Consider the following 17,380-nt stretch of genomic DNA (forward strand, 5'->3'; position numbering starts at 1 on the left):
TTTTTTTAGTAATAGTATTCTGTTAGTATAATTTCTGAGGTCAGAATTTAAGATTTTGATTACTTATAAACTGAATATTGTTACTGCTTCTACCTCAATTTTGGTATTTACGGCTATGAGTGGTTCTTCATTCCTGCTAATATGACCAATAATTTCCTCTTCTGCCACACTTTATAATAAGCATACTATACCCAATATAACGATATGTCATTTCAATGGAGCTAGTCCATGAACTTCTACAGGTTTAATGGGGTTTTGCGTATTTAGAATTTCATCATAAAGGGGCCCTTTGGAATCATTATAACATCAATCCTTTGCCATTATAAGACTCAGTCCTCTTACTAGAAAAGACCATCAGGGCTCAAGGCAAAGACTTAACCTTCTCATAGACTGTAAGCCTGATCCTAATAAAAGCTTCCCCGCTAAGGGACATTAATAAAGAGCAATGATAGCATATTAAAACCCTTTTCAGGGAATCAGGAGATCATGGAGTCAGAAATTATTGCGATTAGAGAAAATTCCTTATGACTCGGATAATATTTAGATCTGCAGATTTTATTCACTACTTTTGGGATAAAGAATTATGTAATTGGGAGCAAATTAGGTACATTTTACAATAACTCGTGTTCTACTTAAGTCACAACGTTCTGTTTCTGTCAAAGTTGAATTAATTAGACGACTTAATGAGAAGGAGAGAGAAGGCTTACTTGTAGAAATTATTTTGGAGCGAAGAAGAAAGAAAATGATAGGTAGTTGAAAAAGCTGATCTCCCAGGCTGGTGATGAAAACTTCAGCAGAGGTATACAGAGAATTTGAGTTTTAGATTCAAAGGACTCTACACCAAGACTCCACAAACCCTGATTACAGGCACCACCTTCTATAACGCATGTGATGCCCCCTTAATGGATGAGGGACCGTCTATAAATACACCTATGATCTGTTACTAATATGGCTCTACACTGTATGGAAGGAGGTGGGGTGAAAGCAGTTCTCACAGCAAGCCCCACCATCCACCCTGTTAAGCAGCTCCAGTAGGCATGCAGCTCTCGGAATGCGGGAAGAGACACACAGAAACGCCCACAATTAGTCAGGGGGAGAGTGTGAACTGCACTTGAGACCATGAAGCTAGTATTTCAAACTGATTGGCACTTCTCCCCTGTGGCCTTATGCATAATGAAGTCTTCAGAACTGATGTTGGAAATCATTAATGTCTGACTGCAGCACCCATAAAAGTAGACTGTCAACGCACGGATGTTCAAAAGCTTGCACTCTGGGCAGGCAGGTGCAACGGGCTGCTTTTCCGGGTTCCCCTCATGCCTCTTCCCTACCCGGTCCAAGTCTAGGGGCACATATTTGCTCCTCAAAGGTGGTAAAGAAAGAAAAATTCATCTGTAGACTTGGCAGTAGCTGTAGGAAGAGTTTGGGTAATTACAATTCTTTGCTGAAACCAGGTTTACAGGCTTATTACTACTGCTGTGGTTCTGTCCAATGCTGAGAGGCCAACGCTAGTCTAAAGTTGGCTACATAATCCCAATTTCATTCGACTTTAGCATCCATGTATGCTGCTTACAAAACATAACCCATTAAAATGCAACATGAAATTTTAAAATTTGCTTCTTGAGTGAGTTGCATGTCTTTTTTATTAAAAAACAAAAACTGAATACTTACATAAACAAACCATAAGCTTTATAGACTGAATTTCCTTGAAGGGGCATATATCTATAGAACACTATAGAACATTTTCTTTTCTTTTCTTTTTTTTTTTTTTTGCTTTGTTTTTCGAGACAGGGTTTCTCTCTCTGTGGCTTTGGAGCCTGTCCTGGAACTAGCTCTGTAGACCAGGCTGGTCTCAAACTCACAGAGATCTGCCTGCCTCTGCCTCCCGAGTGCTGGGATTAAAGGCGTGCGCCACCACTGCCCGGCTATAGAACATTTTTTATGAAAGAAACAAACGCAGCACATGCTTTAAACTTTACATTAAGGAAATAAGATACATTAAGGAAACATCTCAGGATTTGAGTAAAAGCACTGGCATTACAAGCTTCTGTCTGGTAGCGAACATCTAAGAGAACTTACTAGACTCTAAGTTCTTCATTGTTTGTAAGCATGGTTCACCTTTGTGTCACTGGGCTTTTCCCCTCTCCCGCAGTAATCAGTCTGCAATCCATTCTAAATCTATAATCGGTCTTTTCACTTTCTTCCACGACATGGAGTCCCTTAAAACTCTGGGCTACGACAGGCACGTCTGACGCTGACTTTTCTTTTCTTCTGGATTGCTGGATTATGTAATGCAAATCTCAACTATCAAACTGCTTTGCATTGATGATTCCTGGGATCAAAGACCTGATATAAAGATTTGACCATTAAAAGAAAAAAAGATTGAGAAGAAGGAAGTCTTAGGACTTAGCAAAAAATCTAAGCTAACCAAGTATTAAATGCATGACCAAAAAATGCCAGCAGCCAGAACAATGTCTCTTGATGTTTCATTAGCATAACCAATGTACGACTGACCAGAAAGGAACAACACTTTCCGCCTTCTCCTCTGTTAGTGGGCTGCCAGGCACGTGTGAGCTATCAACAAAACCAAGAATCGGCCACGGTTTAAGCAATTGGCAAAATGAAACTACTATTCACGTCACCATGGCGTCAGCTTTTAGAAGACAAGTTTTGGGGAATAAAGCAAACAAAGAAACAGAAGAGATGTTTGCTGCTGCATTGGGTTCTGTTTACTAATCTGATCATAATGAGGACTCTAATTTCCAATTAGAAAAGTTCTATTAATCAGTACCAACACACACAATAAAAAAAATCAATGCAAATCGTGAAATGTAGCATTTGTTATTTTCTTTAGATATGACTGTGTTTAAAAAGCCAGTAAGAGAAAACACTTGCCAAATTCATTTAGTCTCTGACTGAGGCACACATGTGATCTTCTAATTTACAGCTTGCGTGTACAGATGTTCACACTTAGTAAAAGGGCTTCTTAATAGCTTTTTTTAATTAAAAGTGTGTTGATAATAGGTGTTTTAAACATACCCAAACAACACAGCTGAACTGACAAATGCTTGTCTTCATGCCCCACCATGTCTTGCATTGTGGCAAGATTTTATGAGACAGAAATGTCTCTACGACTGAGTCGCATGCACACAGAATAAATGCTACCCCCAAAGCTTCCCTATCAAATCTTTCATTATTTCTTTTCTCTATGATCTTTTTCCAAGTAGAAAACGTTAGATTGTGACTAAGTTTACGTAGCCGAAAGCAGAACCACACAGCCGTTGCTTGCTGCTTGCATTTTTTCCCTCTGTAAAACTTTGAACCCCATCCAGCTTTGACACACTGCCTCCTCAGTTAATAACTATCAAGTTTCCCCTTGTCTCCTGTCTACTCTTCTGTGAGGCAATTGCGCACTCAGCACCCCGAGATAATAACACACATCTATAAGATAAAAGCAATGGCATTAATGTAATTGTCTGCCTCTCTCTCTTTAGCCTAATCTTTTTTTTTCCTTCAGTTTTGACTGCCTGTGTGACACCTGTTTTTGTCTCCTCTGATCCTACAACAGGTTTTCCGCTGACAAGGTTTTTGCCTGACAGAGACTCTGCAGACAAGAACATAATAAAATATGAAGAACTGCTTGTCAGAGTTTCTGCCAATGCTCACATGAAATAGAGAGAGGGGAAAAAAAGATTTTTTTTTTCAGGGGCCCTGTGATGGTCGCATTTGGCATGTCAGAAAAAGGATCGCCCTAGCCAAGCTCTCCAAGCCAAACAGGTGTTTTCTTTTATGTTAGAAGTTGATTTGTTTTTTAATTTTTACTGATAGTGGAAAGGATGATCAGCCAAGGCGGAAGCAAGAATTTCTTACGCTCACAGAATTGCAGGAAAAGGAGTTTGAAAGAACTAAAACTACAACAAAGTTATTTGACTCTAGGTTTTGTATCTTAGAAAAAAATTCAAGTATCTGTTAAGGATCCAACAACATTAATGACTTTAAAATGTATTTTCTAGGCAGTGGAGCTACAGAACCTTCCATACATCTCTCCCATACTTTGTTGTCTAAAGACTTAGAGAAAGATTAAAGGAAACACAGAGTGAAGACTCCGGAGGAGGAAGGGATGAGAATTAAAACAAGGAAGAAGAAGCCTTGCTTACCACAGCAAAGGACTTCTGGGAAAGAAACAGGCATTCAGGAGTCAGAGACTCACAGAAAAGATAAATTTCCATAAACCTTTGTCTTACATAACACAGAAGCATCCCAAAAATGAAGTAGCCTTTCCAGGGCTCCCTGGCTCAGTGGGAGGGTGGCATCACACGGAAGCTAGCCTCCTGTGAGAGGCACTCAGAGCAGGCACTTGCTCTGGGTGCAGGACAGGGATGGAGGGAGCATCCAACTGCTCCTCACTCAGGAATAGGGCACCACAGGAAAGCCCACTGTTGAAAACTGTGGAGCTGCTAAAGTGGGAAGCTCTGGGGAGAGTTCCCAGCCACCAGGAGGAGACTAGAGCCTGAACTGGGGCTCTCGGGTTTGCAGACCAGTTCCAAACACTCTGTGGCCAATCTATTTCAACCTAAGATTGGGGTTTCTACGTTTATGTTCTACACAGACAGCCTCCAACAGCAAGGTGGCATACAGTGGATTCAACAATCTGGCGGGGGGTAGGGTGGGGGGGTGTGGGGGGGTCTGTAACCTGGGCTGGCCTTGAACTATTTCAAAGGATGACCTTGAACAACTGATCCTCTAGCCTCTCTCTCCTGAGTGCTGAAACTGCAGGCCTGTACAGCTTTGTGTGGTGCTGAGGACTGATCCAAGTACTTTGTGCCTGGACAGCAAGTACAGTCCTATCGGAACTGCATTCCCAGGCCCTCAAGGTGCTTTTGAAATTGCAATTTTTCTACTTTCACTGATGAAAGCATAAAAGTAAACAATGACAACAACTTTAGAAAGTTTATCACATTTATCAAAGACGTTGATATGTAGCCAATATAAGAATACTTCTTTTATAACATTGTTATATAATTTTATAACCTTTTTTTTAAATGGCATCCCCCTAATCTGGTTTATATTTACACTTACAGCACATCTCAGTTTGAACTTGAAGAGTTCTTATTGGACAGACAGGTCTAGCATTGACTTCACACTTGTTGGCCAAATGAATCTAAGGCCCAGATAAATTGCCACTTCAATTGGATGGCTTTGTGACCCCATGCCTAGTGTTGCCAACTCATCACCAACACGCTGGGAACCCCAGGAGGCCAGTGTGGGCTTCGATTGCAACAAGAAATCCACACAAAGGAGAAAATAAGATGGCGACTGGACCTCTTAACGCCACTCCTCAGCATCTAGTGGGCTCTGGTAGTGCCTCGGTGTCTAAAACAGACTAATCTGTGTATATGCTCACAACAGATTCATTTGGAAAGATCTAAAGGGGGCAACACTTAGCAAAAAATGGGATGCAGGAACAATATTTCAGGATTCTCAGCACACAGGTCAGAATCCTGAGAGAGAGTATTCTTATCATAGTTCCAAAGAGGAATGAGGGAGGTCGGAGGAAGCCACCCATTATGATACAACGGAGAGAAAGAACGGTGGGAAGCATCACTACAGCATGCCTGTGCATGAGTCCTCACGACCCAGGTGAAGACGCTAGTTTATCTGAACAGTGCATCCAATTAAAGGAGAGGAGCGGAGGGTGTTTCATTTATCACCGCTTCAATTTGTGTTTCGCTTAACCTGGTGAACTCTAGTTAATTAAGATGTTCCTATAAACAATTAAGCTTCCTGTAGGATCGTTAGCAAGATATAAAAATTTATGATGTAATAAAATGCAATAAAATGATAAAGTAGTGATGGATAAAATACCCATCAAAGTATGCACGTGCAAAAGGATAGGTGTGAAAATAGGTAAAAGTAGTTTACCCTATAACTAGTCCAGTTTTGCTGAACTCATTTTAACTGGTCTACACTTCTCAAAAAGTGACTCCTGGGGTAGAGCTGCTTCTCTGTTCAAACACAGCTCATATGACATATTAGGAGTAGGGAACAAACACAGTTGCCCTAGAGTTGCTGGAGGAAACGATTACTCTGAAAGAGCTCTGGGCATAACAGCCAAGATAACTAGCACAGAACTCAACGATGAAAAAAAGTCCTTCCACACTGCACTTCAAGACACTCCACTCTTTTTTTCTTTTTTTTCTTTTTTTTTTGTCTTTGAGACAGTTTCTCATCTATCCCAGGCTGGTCTCAAGCTCACCATGCAGCTGAGAATCACCATAAACTTCTGAGTCTCCTGCCTCTACCTCCCAAGTGCTACAATTCTTAGGTAGTCTCATAAATGTTAATGTTTAGAATTACTTTATTGACTCCATAATAGGATTTGCAGCTAGAATTCTTGTGCCAGAATGTAAGGGTAACTCCCATCTCATCTTCTCTTCCTTCAGACCACTGCGATATTTGGGCACATTGCTATTACTTGAATTTGCACATAAAAGAAGTGTAACAGCGGAAAGACATTAGTCTGCCTGCAGCTATCTTTCTGCTAGTCAACTCCGATATATCATATCTGTTGTTCTGATTTAGTAACTATAACACCTAACACTTTAACAGGCTTTTACTATGTGCAAATCATATAGATCACTTCAGTTAATACTAGAAGAACCTTGTGTAGGAGTTTTTGTTATTTATATTTCACAGAAAAATGAGAAAAATGTAATTATATAGTCTGGAAAAGATTCTGACAAGTCAGTGCTAGAGCAAGCCCATTCAATACCCTTTAAGTCATTTTCCAGCGTTCTCCCTTGAATTGACATAGAGCTTTGTCGTGATCTCAGACAGAGTTCTGTATACTTCACTTTTACCCAGGGAACTCCTGACCAGGAAACCAGCACTGACTGCACCTAGGACACTAGGCCTTGCAACACTGATCCTACATCCCATGACAAAAACATCTGAAAAGCTAGCAGGCAGAAGACCCAGCACTTTGAGAAGGAGGTACTTTTTGAGCTATGCTAAAAGAAAATTTAAGGAGTTCAGAGCAACAGCTGAAGGGTGGGCAGGCCGAGAAAGCAGTGGGAACAAGCAGCCGCGAGACTCAGCGCTAGAACAGTGAGTGCCATTAATCAAGCACAAGCCTTTGCATCAGGGTGTCCTCCCTTTATGGCTTATCAGCTCTGATCAGGGAGGAGAGGAGAGAGGCCTAAGAGGGCACTCTGCCCTCAGGTCAAGCAACAGTCTCTGTGCCAGGCAGGAAATGGCCTTGTTTTTACTCTCTCAAGTGAAGTAAGTGTAAAATGTTCAAGGACGTTCCTTGTAGAGAGACCAGGACCCTCAACAGAGTGCAGGGGCAGCTAAGACTGTTTTCTCTAACAATTTGCAGTTAAGTACATGCAAGTTCTAGTATTGTGCTATGTAGAAGAACTGGGCCTCATAGAAAGACAGACTCTCCCCAGCCGACACTGGGCGAGCTCCCCTTTACAGGGCAGCACAGCACAGAAAGAAGACATCTTCAAAGGGCGTGCACTGTGGCGTCTCTATCCTGAGACCAGGCCAGCATTACTGCACTATGCTATGAGCACCCAAACAAGTACTCTGCTGCGCAGCTCACCAGATTTTAAAAATCTGCTAAAAATGTTCTTTCAAAGCAACACTTGTTGACAGATCATGTCCAGGTCAGTTAAGTTAGGCCAGAAGAACTCTAGAAGGCTTGAGGTGAGAACATTAACTTCCTGGAACAAAGAAAGGGTCAGTTTTCTTTTCTTCCAGTTTCCTATTTATCCTGATAATTCTATAAATTATTATATAGACACTGCTGCCAAGTCTCTTGGAATAAACAGGGGTGCATAGAATGTTATGTTTTATGCTTAGGATAGAGGACTTTCTAACATGAAGGGAAAAATTTAGAGAGAGAAAACTGGATGGGGAAGGAAAACTTACTACTACAAGTCAGGGAGAACGTTTTGGAGATACAAGATATTGGTTGAGAACAAACTTGTTTCATGGATGTTTAGACAATTCATAAGCCTAACAAAGACCAAGACAAATAATGAAGACATGTGACCCTCTCGTATGATAAGAAACAAAGCACTGGTTTTGATCTGTCCTGCTCAAGTCTTTATAAGGTACCACGTCTCCAATAAATTTGAGGAATTTGTAAACAGAATTCCAAGAGCTCGTGATTCTAAATGTAGGGCTAATATAACCAAGAGTTTTGATTACAAGATGCCCTGGATCCTGGATTAGAATTTTATTTTACAAACTGGGTCTTATAATAGAAAGTCAACTGAAGCTTATACTTTTAGTAAATAAAAATACAAACTACCCAGCTACATCTTTGTACTTATATTAAAAAAATCACTACAATTTTATTGTACTTTCCATTTGAGTGAGGGTCTCTAGAATGATAAGACATATTAAATATAAGCTGGGAATTCAAATTTAATGATACTGTGAAGAAAAATCAAGCTCCATGGATTATACAAAGATAGGTTTTAAACTGGTGCTGGACAAATAGCTCAGCAATTAATAAATACATACTGCTTTTGCAGAGGACCCACGTTTGGTTCTTAGCACCCACACAGGAAGGCTCATAACTGCCTGGAACTCTAGCTTCACGTTATCCAGTGCCTTCTTTAGGCCTCTGCAAGCACCTGAACTTAATTATATTCCCCCAACTTAAGTGCATGTGTGTGTGTGTGTGTGTGTGTGTGTGTGTGTGTGTGTATGTGTATGTGTGTATTTGCACATAGGCCTGCAGGCACATGCGTGAGCATGCACAAATGCACACATATAATCTTTTTAAATTAATCTTTAAAAGAAATGCTTAAAATAAATCAACTGTATGAACAATGCCTTGCAGTGCATTAAATCATCAAGTAGGATGACATATGACTCTCAATTAACTTTATTTTCTCCAGCATCTCATATATCACAGGACTAAAGGTCACATGGCAAAATACTTTACATATATGTTTAATAAGCAGTTAGTGATAGGCAGTCCAGATGATGCAAGCCTGCTCAATTTACACTAAGAAAGTTAAAAAGTTTAGATAAAATATGGGTAGGAAAGAAGCAGGTTTGATGAAGCAAGAATTAAAGTAACAACGTAGGATTATACGTTCCCTAAATAACTGCAAGCAATGAAAGGAAATCATCTTAACAAAACATAATAAAGCAGTGGTCTCAAGAATTCCAGGGCAACAGCATTCTTATAGAGAGAGGCATCAGCCAAAAGAAACAATCCCCATGTTAGTGCAGATCCCCTGGAAGTGAAGGACACTCTTAGCATCACTCAGGTGGGGGGAAGAGATTTTCTTTTCTCAATGCTGAAGTAGTTTATAAGGAAAATAATTTGTACTCCATGCGCTGCTATGAAATTCACCAAGCTGAGCATTGTACTGCTTACTGATCAATCCTCCCGTTCTTCCCAAATGTCCTCTAACACATCTTGCAAACTCAGGAGCAGCAGTACTGATTTTGATTGGAGAAAATGGAAAACGGAGACAATCTGAACAAATAGGGTTCATCAGAAGTGAAAATCACTATTAGTTCAGTAAAGGGGAAAATTACATGAATTACATTTCGAAAATTGACCTACATTCTTTACTAGCTATGAAACTAAGGTATACACCATTGTATAAAAACAATTTCAAGATAGTCTTGGCTTATAATTAAGTATTTCCTAAAAACCCCATTTAGAATCTAGTTTATCTTCACTTTTGCTACTTTATTTACCCTCTGAATTTACAGGTTTATAAATAATGTCTTTATCTGGACTATGGGCACTACAAATTATTTACAAATAATAGACAATAAATGGCTTTCACCAAGGCAGCTGCTCCTGGTGGTGGCATGTCTCCTGACAGCCAGAGCAGAGAGAATGGAGTAGTGACTCCGTTCCTTGTTCTCATGCACCTCACCCAGAACCAAGTAGATTCTGGTAATACTGGCTAGTTTTTATTAGCCAAATCTTTGACTAATAAAAGTCTGCAAGTGGTTGCTGGAAGTCTGAAGTCTAGTGTTGGAAGAAAGAATCAAAATATAAACTGAATTTCTACCAAGAAAAACATATCACAAAGAAACAGCCCTATTGTGCGCACAGTCTTCTATTTTATCTGCATTCTTGAGCCGGCAAGGGTGGCCTTGTAGGAAAACCTCACTTCCAGAACTAACTCAGATCATTCTGGGCAAATGCCGGGAAGATATGGGGAGAGAACGCAAGCTAGATGGGAAAACAGGAGCAAAGTAAATTAGGTAGCAGGATACTACAGCCCTTTATAGGGGTTCCAAATAAAAGCATGGCAGAGTTAGAAGCCCTGAACCCATCAGCTAAGTTATTACATACATCCGGCAGCTATCCTATATCAAGAAAACAAGTTTGTTTTTGAAAAAGTTAAATTCAACAAACCTTGCCTTCGATTAGCGAAAGAGCTAACATTCATTAAATGGGGGAAATAGGAAATCATTTATTAACTTTTGCTCAGTAGGAAATCGTACTGGCATCCAATAACTGTTCTGAGTGCCCCCACCCAGACTCATTAGTGCTAAAGATTTTAAAGAGCAATGCTGCCCCCTAAGTCACTTCAACACCCAGGTTTTGTAAGAGGATGAATTAATCCCTCTTCAAATATCTTCAAACATCTCTCCAATGTTTCTTGAAGGCAGTTAATGTCTTTAATTCACTCAAGCTCAAGAAGCAATGTGTAAGGCTATGGAGTGTGCATAAATATATAACATGCACATATGTGTGTGAGTCTGTATATGTTATACAATGGCACATGAAACCCAACACTTTAGAAACAAATAACAAAAGAGATGTAAGAAGACACTTACTCAAAAGAGACAAAAATTTTTCTAGCTTTTTTTTTTTAACAATAAAGAACGTGCCATTTAGGTCCTCAGTTATCTGTAAGCAGCAAGTACTCCTGTATGTGTGCTTTAAAATCACAATAGCAATAGTAGAATGTAACCAATGCTATCACAAGACAGCACAGTCAGTACTGTGTGCTGGTGTAGCACCTTTCCTGTCTCACACATTTTTGAAGAGAATTCCCACACTGGAAAGGCAGAGTCATTTCCTCCTTGTTCCATACAGGACACTATGGGTAACACGGCCAGAAGGACGGCTGTGTCTCACCTGAGCAGAAATAATTGGAGACATGATTTCAGGGTTTCTGTGCAGGGGGAGGGAACGCAGCAATTAGTGGAGATGCTAGGGGCAAAATGAGTAGGTGCTCTCCTCCCACTGCCAACTCAAAGGCCGGGAGCCAACCCTCACTGCCATGCTTGTCCTAATGAAGGGGGGAGGGTGGGCTCTGCAAACCCCCGTGTATATATTTCAAGTTATGCACAGATATGTCCATATTATGAGGCAGAAGAGAGGTCAAGACGATAACTGAGAGGGAAACAACTGGAATTAATTTTACTTAGATCTGAGAAATCCCAAAATTAATTATCTTAGCAAAAGCACTTGTAATAATACAGTAGGGAAGGCAGAGTTTACTGTAATAGAAACATCTTATTCAAGATGGTAAAAACTCACATTCTTCAGAAAGTCTCCCAAAAAAACTTACTGGCCAGGACTAAAACATGTTTTTCAGGAAGGAATAAAACCAGCATTTGTATTTTACTACCCAACTAATGTAATATGCACATGGAAGTGGATATATAAAACAAATTCTAGTGACACGGTTAACCGTTAGTCTCCCGAGACTCCCACAGTAGATACAAGATGCTAACACAAGGAGGCTCTGGATGGAAAATAAAAGCCTTTTGTTTAATTATTAACCCCTCTTTACTGTACAACTTCTGTCCAATATGTATTTTTCAAATAGAATATTTATTAAAGCCTTTATTTTATCACCCGTTTTCCACTGTAAGATTACAAAGTATCATTTGACAGAAGAACTCAGGACTTTGCAAATACTTAAATACATACTCGAGCACTGAGCTACACCTCCAGCACTAAACACTACCATTAGTATCATAATTTACAAGTAGAGAGTCGAGGGTCATGTTAAGTAACACACTATTAAAGGGGAGAGCCATAACTTTTTTTTTTCCTTAGAAGACTCTGTATCACTATGCCTCCAATGACCTCATATGATGTGTAAGGAGCAGAAAGTCTCTAACTATTTTCTAGCAAAACCAAGAATTTTAGTTAGGCACAGTAGTGCAAGTCTATCCAAGCACACCAATGCTCTCAGTGAGGCACGGCAGTGAGTGTCTGTAAACTCAGTACACCAAAGACTGGAGTAAGAGGGTCATGAGCAAGCACACATAAGACACACACACACACACACACACACACACACACACACAATTTCCTCCAGGAAATAAAAAAGGATGTCTGAAAAGTGTCATGAGCTGAATTGTTCTCCCCCCAAACTCATATACTTGAAGCCACATCTCAGAATGTGGCTATATTTGGATATGTAGCCTTAGAAAGATAGGATTAAGTTAAGATGAGAGCCTTGGGGTGGCCCTCAGCAGCAGTCTGACGGGGGCCCTGGTAAGTAGGGGCAGAGCAGGAGCACTAGCAGACACCAAAGGCAAGCAGAGAGGCAGAGACCATGCTGACAAGCCACCCAAAGACTAAAAGGCCCTCTGGATAAAACTAGCTCTGCTAGCAACTTGACCTCCGGGATCTACCTTCCAGAGCTACAGGAGCACAAACTTTTGTTGTTTAAGACACCCAGTCACCTCAGAATAGTCTGTGCCCAAACTGCCTCCACACACCTCATCATCCAGAAAATTTTGGGGTGGAGGCCCTAGGAAGCCCGTGGAGGAAAAGCGGAAGGCCGTTAGCAGCTCTGCAGTCACCAGCACAGCACCAGCTCCACTGCCTGCCGCTGGAATAAGTGTTAAGCATCTTGGCTTTCTTAAGGAAGCCAGGAAGAGTTCTCTCTCTGAAGGACTGGTCACAGGATTATGGTATGTCATCCAAGCACACTCCTTCCAATACTTTTCCTTATGTGACTATCTCTCTCATGGAAGTACGGTTGAGAGGTCCCTTCAACTCCAACACACAAGCCCAAGCAAGAGAGGTACATGATAAATTAAAAGCATTTCAAGACATGGCCTGGTGGTGTTACCTCAGATCTTGCTAGAATAACATGACATTTATAAAAAAATACAACCCACTGAATGTTTGGCACTGTTGGGGAATGAAGAGTATGTCCACTTAAGAGCCAATACCCGAGGCTGTCAAAAACTCAAGCCAGGGTTTCTTCTATAAACATTACCTATCTTTTAAAATTACACAGTCTAGGAGGGGGAGAAACGTCTGCTTATTTCCATGTCTCCTTTTGCTTAAACACAATAAACATAAACCACACACAATAATATGTTAAATATGCAGTAAAACCACATTGACGGAACAGCTCTTTGTACCTGGCAAACAATCTCCACTGGAATCTTTGCTTGGGCCACCCTCACTCCGATGACATCTACACACAGAGTAGTCTTTAACATCGTGGGCCTCCTCTAATCCCAGTGCAGACTGAAGGGCTATTTACAGGTTGCTTTTTCAGATACCAGCCACTTGCTCACCCTCCTTAAACCATACAGAGTTTAACATCTGGAGGGATAAACTCAGCACACACGACAAGGGCGTGTAGTCCCTGAGGAGGAGATCTCAAGCAAGGAAGATTTGCCAGCTTCCCTCTGAGGTCCAGGCCCTGAAAGGCCAACTGTGGTATGTTTGAGTTTCCATCAGGCCTGGTACTTGTTGGCTGCTGCTGTGCTCAGTGTGAACCCCACTGCCCAAGGATTCTATAAACATCTCGCCCTTCTGCCGAGGGCTGCCTGCCTAGTCTTTCTTCCTGGGGAGGAGAATACGCTGTTTGAGAGCTGCAGAATGCACGTTAGCTAACACCTGGAGCACAGCTAACTTGGTCTCTTTTCCAGGTCAGTAACTACTCTCTAAAACAAAAACAAAAGCAAAACACTGAGTGTATGTGCACACTCACAGGGACATAACGAGAACAACAGAGAGAGCAGTCTAGATTTTCCTCACCATGCGCCACCCAGCCATGTTTACACTGATCACACGTCCGCAGGTTAATCTTCCCAGGCTGGAAACACTCACACGTGCAGTTTACCAGTGTGCAGCGGATGGCCTGAAATGAGAGGAGCAGAGGCATCAGCGTCCGTTGGGAAGCATACGACTTCTCACTGGTTTTAGCAAACAGTACCATCTTTACCATTAAAGGTTTCGTGTTAGTAAAGGTCTGAAGACTTTTGAAAATAAAGTTTATATGAAAATATTTTATAACGAAGGGTTGAGAAGGTAAAGCAGTCATGAACACAGTATCTTAAGTCTTTAGATACAAAGATAAAACAAGTCTTTAGATACAAGATACAAAAGATACAAGATAAAGGATCATGTTTTCCAAGGACACTGGATTTTTGACACTAGATCTCCAAAAGAGAAAAACAATTCTGCTGCTGCTGTGTGTTTATTTAACTTAACTACTTCACGATAATGCAAAACAGCACACATTAAAAAATGTACCAGCCAAATATTGTTCAAGGGAAATATCTGTAAAAGTAAAATACAGCAGACAAACGATAATTATTAGAAAAATCCCCTTTAGTAGGTTTCATTTAAATGCTTATAGCTACCATTAAAATCACTATTTTTATTTTATTTTATTTTTATTTTAATGATGATAAGAAAATAAGTTGAAACTTTATTTTGAGATCAGACATAAAACAGAAAAAGACTTACATGAAGATTCTACTCTTAGAAAAATACAATTCTGTCCTAGAACACTGACACACAAAAAATGCCTCTAAATTCTGTACAAGCATTTTAAAAATCATCTCACCAGTTCTTATTATAAAGTGAACTCTTAGAAAGCTCCATAAATGGAGTATAACTTTCTATGAGTGAAATCCATGCTCAGAAACTGTGCTAAACCTGCTGACCTGTGCCACGAGACACCAACTAATAAAACTACCTTGTATATATGACTTCGAGCTGCATGGAAATTCTAGAACCAGAAGGGATTTATCTTGACTACTCACCTACTAACAATCTACTGTGGCTATCTGAGCTGCTGGAAAACATCTCCCTAGAGATTCAGAGAGAATCAAGGATGGCTGGGATGGGGTGGGGACCCTCAAAGAGGACCCTGAAAGTGTGGATGGGCACATGGCGATTACACTTAAGAAACTCAGAAGCTCACCTTCCTAAAAGCATCTGGGTTTTACATAACTACTTCCCTAGTATCAGTCCATCTGTAACACATTGAACTCAGTGGACTTTTTCTCTCTATGTACAGGCCATGCAGGTTTAAAGACTTCATGTTTCACTAATGAACACTCTCTCTGTGGGTACCAATCCCATTTTAGATGTGACAGTCCTCAACTATGCGCCTTTCAGACTTAATTCTTTCTTTTGTTCAGTACAAAGGTGATACTTGTGGGCAATCCATCGGTTACTTCGGAGTTTCTTCTAACCCAGTCAGCAGACTGCACCCTATCTAGGTTATAAAGGTTGGCTGCATGTTTAGTGATTAAAGAGCTAGGGGGGCAAGAGGACTCTTCCAAAACTTTCCAATTCCTGTACTAACTGATATATCATAACATGTTTATGAACAGCTTACACACATAGCATGCTGACTGACTGATTAAAGAACTCAAGATCTGATTGTGACCAAAAGTTTAACATACAACGTTTCCACTAAATGCAAGGTGCTTCTCAATTTATCCAGTTATAGGTTCAGACATGGAGATTATTATATTAACATTAAAAATACTTGAAGTACATTAGTACAAACTTATATAAATATTTTAAAAACATTTGTTTTATAAAATATCAAGGAATAGGCAATAAAAATGATATTCCAAAGACAATTTTTAACACTAGAATAACTGATATCAATCACTTTGAATAATTAATTTGATGTTAATCATTTTGCCAAAATTTTTTGTATTGTATCATTTAAAGCAAAAATTCAATTTTAGTAATAATCAAGACAAAAACAAGTAAAAGATGTAGGTTAGTTACACACACACACCACACATACAAACACATCCCTTGGCACTGGCTAATTCATTCATTTATTACTATTGAAATAACATTATCCATCTGGTTCATTTGTGAATGAAATCTTTTCAGATGCTTTCTTTTTCATGAATTCTATATAACCAAACATAAAACACTGGAACACCTCAACCCTTTTATATATAAACACTTAAGCCCTGGAATATTCATTTTGTATTTCTATAAATTCCATAAGGCCTACCTTCTTAAGATTCAGACTTGCATAGACTACAATTCCCGCTTAAGGGAATTACATATACTTAAACAATATGGTCTAAATAAATATTTTGAGTAAGAGACTATCGTGGCTTTCAAAGGAAGTTTTGTTTTAAATAATGTTTTGAAATAGCATAAAACTTTGACATGCTATTTATTCACAACAAAACAGAACCTATGTGACTGTTTGCCAACTTAGGCACACTTACAAAATAGATTGTTGTAAACTATCAACACTGGTTAAGCCCCAGAAGCGTCCACGTGTTTCAGGGAGAAAGTCGGAAAGAGCTGCAGTGGGAGACTATATCCCTGTGAGCATCTTCCACTCTTCCGTTAGCTAATACTGGAGTGCTTCCCAGTCTGCTGCAAACTCTGCACAGGACCTGGGCAGATTATACTGCTTGAATGACAAGCTCTGAACGCCAGAAAGGAGAAGGCTGCAGGAGCTTCATTGAGACTGGCCCTACCTCTCTCTGCAGGGAGAAGTGTTCAAACTGGCCAATGCAGACCTATCTGCAGGACATAGCATAGAATACCTCAACACCATGTAACCTGTCTACTCAGCTCTCAAGAAGAAGCTTCAGGAGCTACCATTGTAACTACCTACATTGTAACTTTTTCCCTCAACTTTCGAGAACAATGATAAGAAACATTTTAACTGGCAACGCATTAAAAATACCATGGGTTTCTTGAGAGAGAAATTTCATGTATGCCCAAAACAATGAATGCCTCTACTTCCTCATGCCATCTACTTTTGAATTCTGCTATCTGCATTCTGTCCACAGGTTCTTGAAGCTGCACTCTCTGAAGCAAAGCTCTGGGTACATTTGGCTCCTCGTTTAGTCTCCCCTTGTAACACTAACTTTCTTCATTCCCGAGCAATGGAAGCTGACTACCCAGCTTTTCTGGCAGCAGCAGCATCTCACCACTGTAAACAAGTACAGTTGTTGCCCATGGTCGGGCTCTACATTCTTAATTTGGCAACCCCACCCTCTCCTACAACTCTACATATCAGTGCCATGCAAAAATAAAACACCATTTGGGAACCAGTCATTGTACTAAGTGGCAAGTATTGGATGGCAGTGGCCTAGTGTGCAAGGCATGGCAAGTTGTTACTTG

General features: G+C 40.2%; 1 protein-coding gene across 1 annotated transcript in view; it reads right to left on the reverse strand.

Annotated features, from left to right (window-relative positions):
• The window catches only part of Bnc2 (basonuclin 2), a 288,056-nt gene that overhangs the window by 128,991 nt on the left and 141,685 nt on the right, over window positions 1-17,380 (reverse strand). Inside the window, exon 3 of the mRNA XM_026781784.1 lies at window positions 14,012-14,114. Within this exon, the coding sequence (XP_026637585.1) occupies window positions 14,012-14,114 (103 nt within the window). The remainder of the gene's footprint in view (window positions 1-14,011; window positions 14,115-17,380) is intronic.

The sequence above is a fragment of the Microtus ochrogaster genome, chromosome 10 (assembly GCF_000317375.1).
Source record: "Microtus ochrogaster isolate Prairie Vole_2 chromosome 10, MicOch1.0, whole genome shotgun sequence".
Taxonomy (NCBI): domain Eukaryota; kingdom Metazoa; phylum Chordata; class Mammalia; order Rodentia; family Cricetidae; genus Microtus; species Microtus ochrogaster.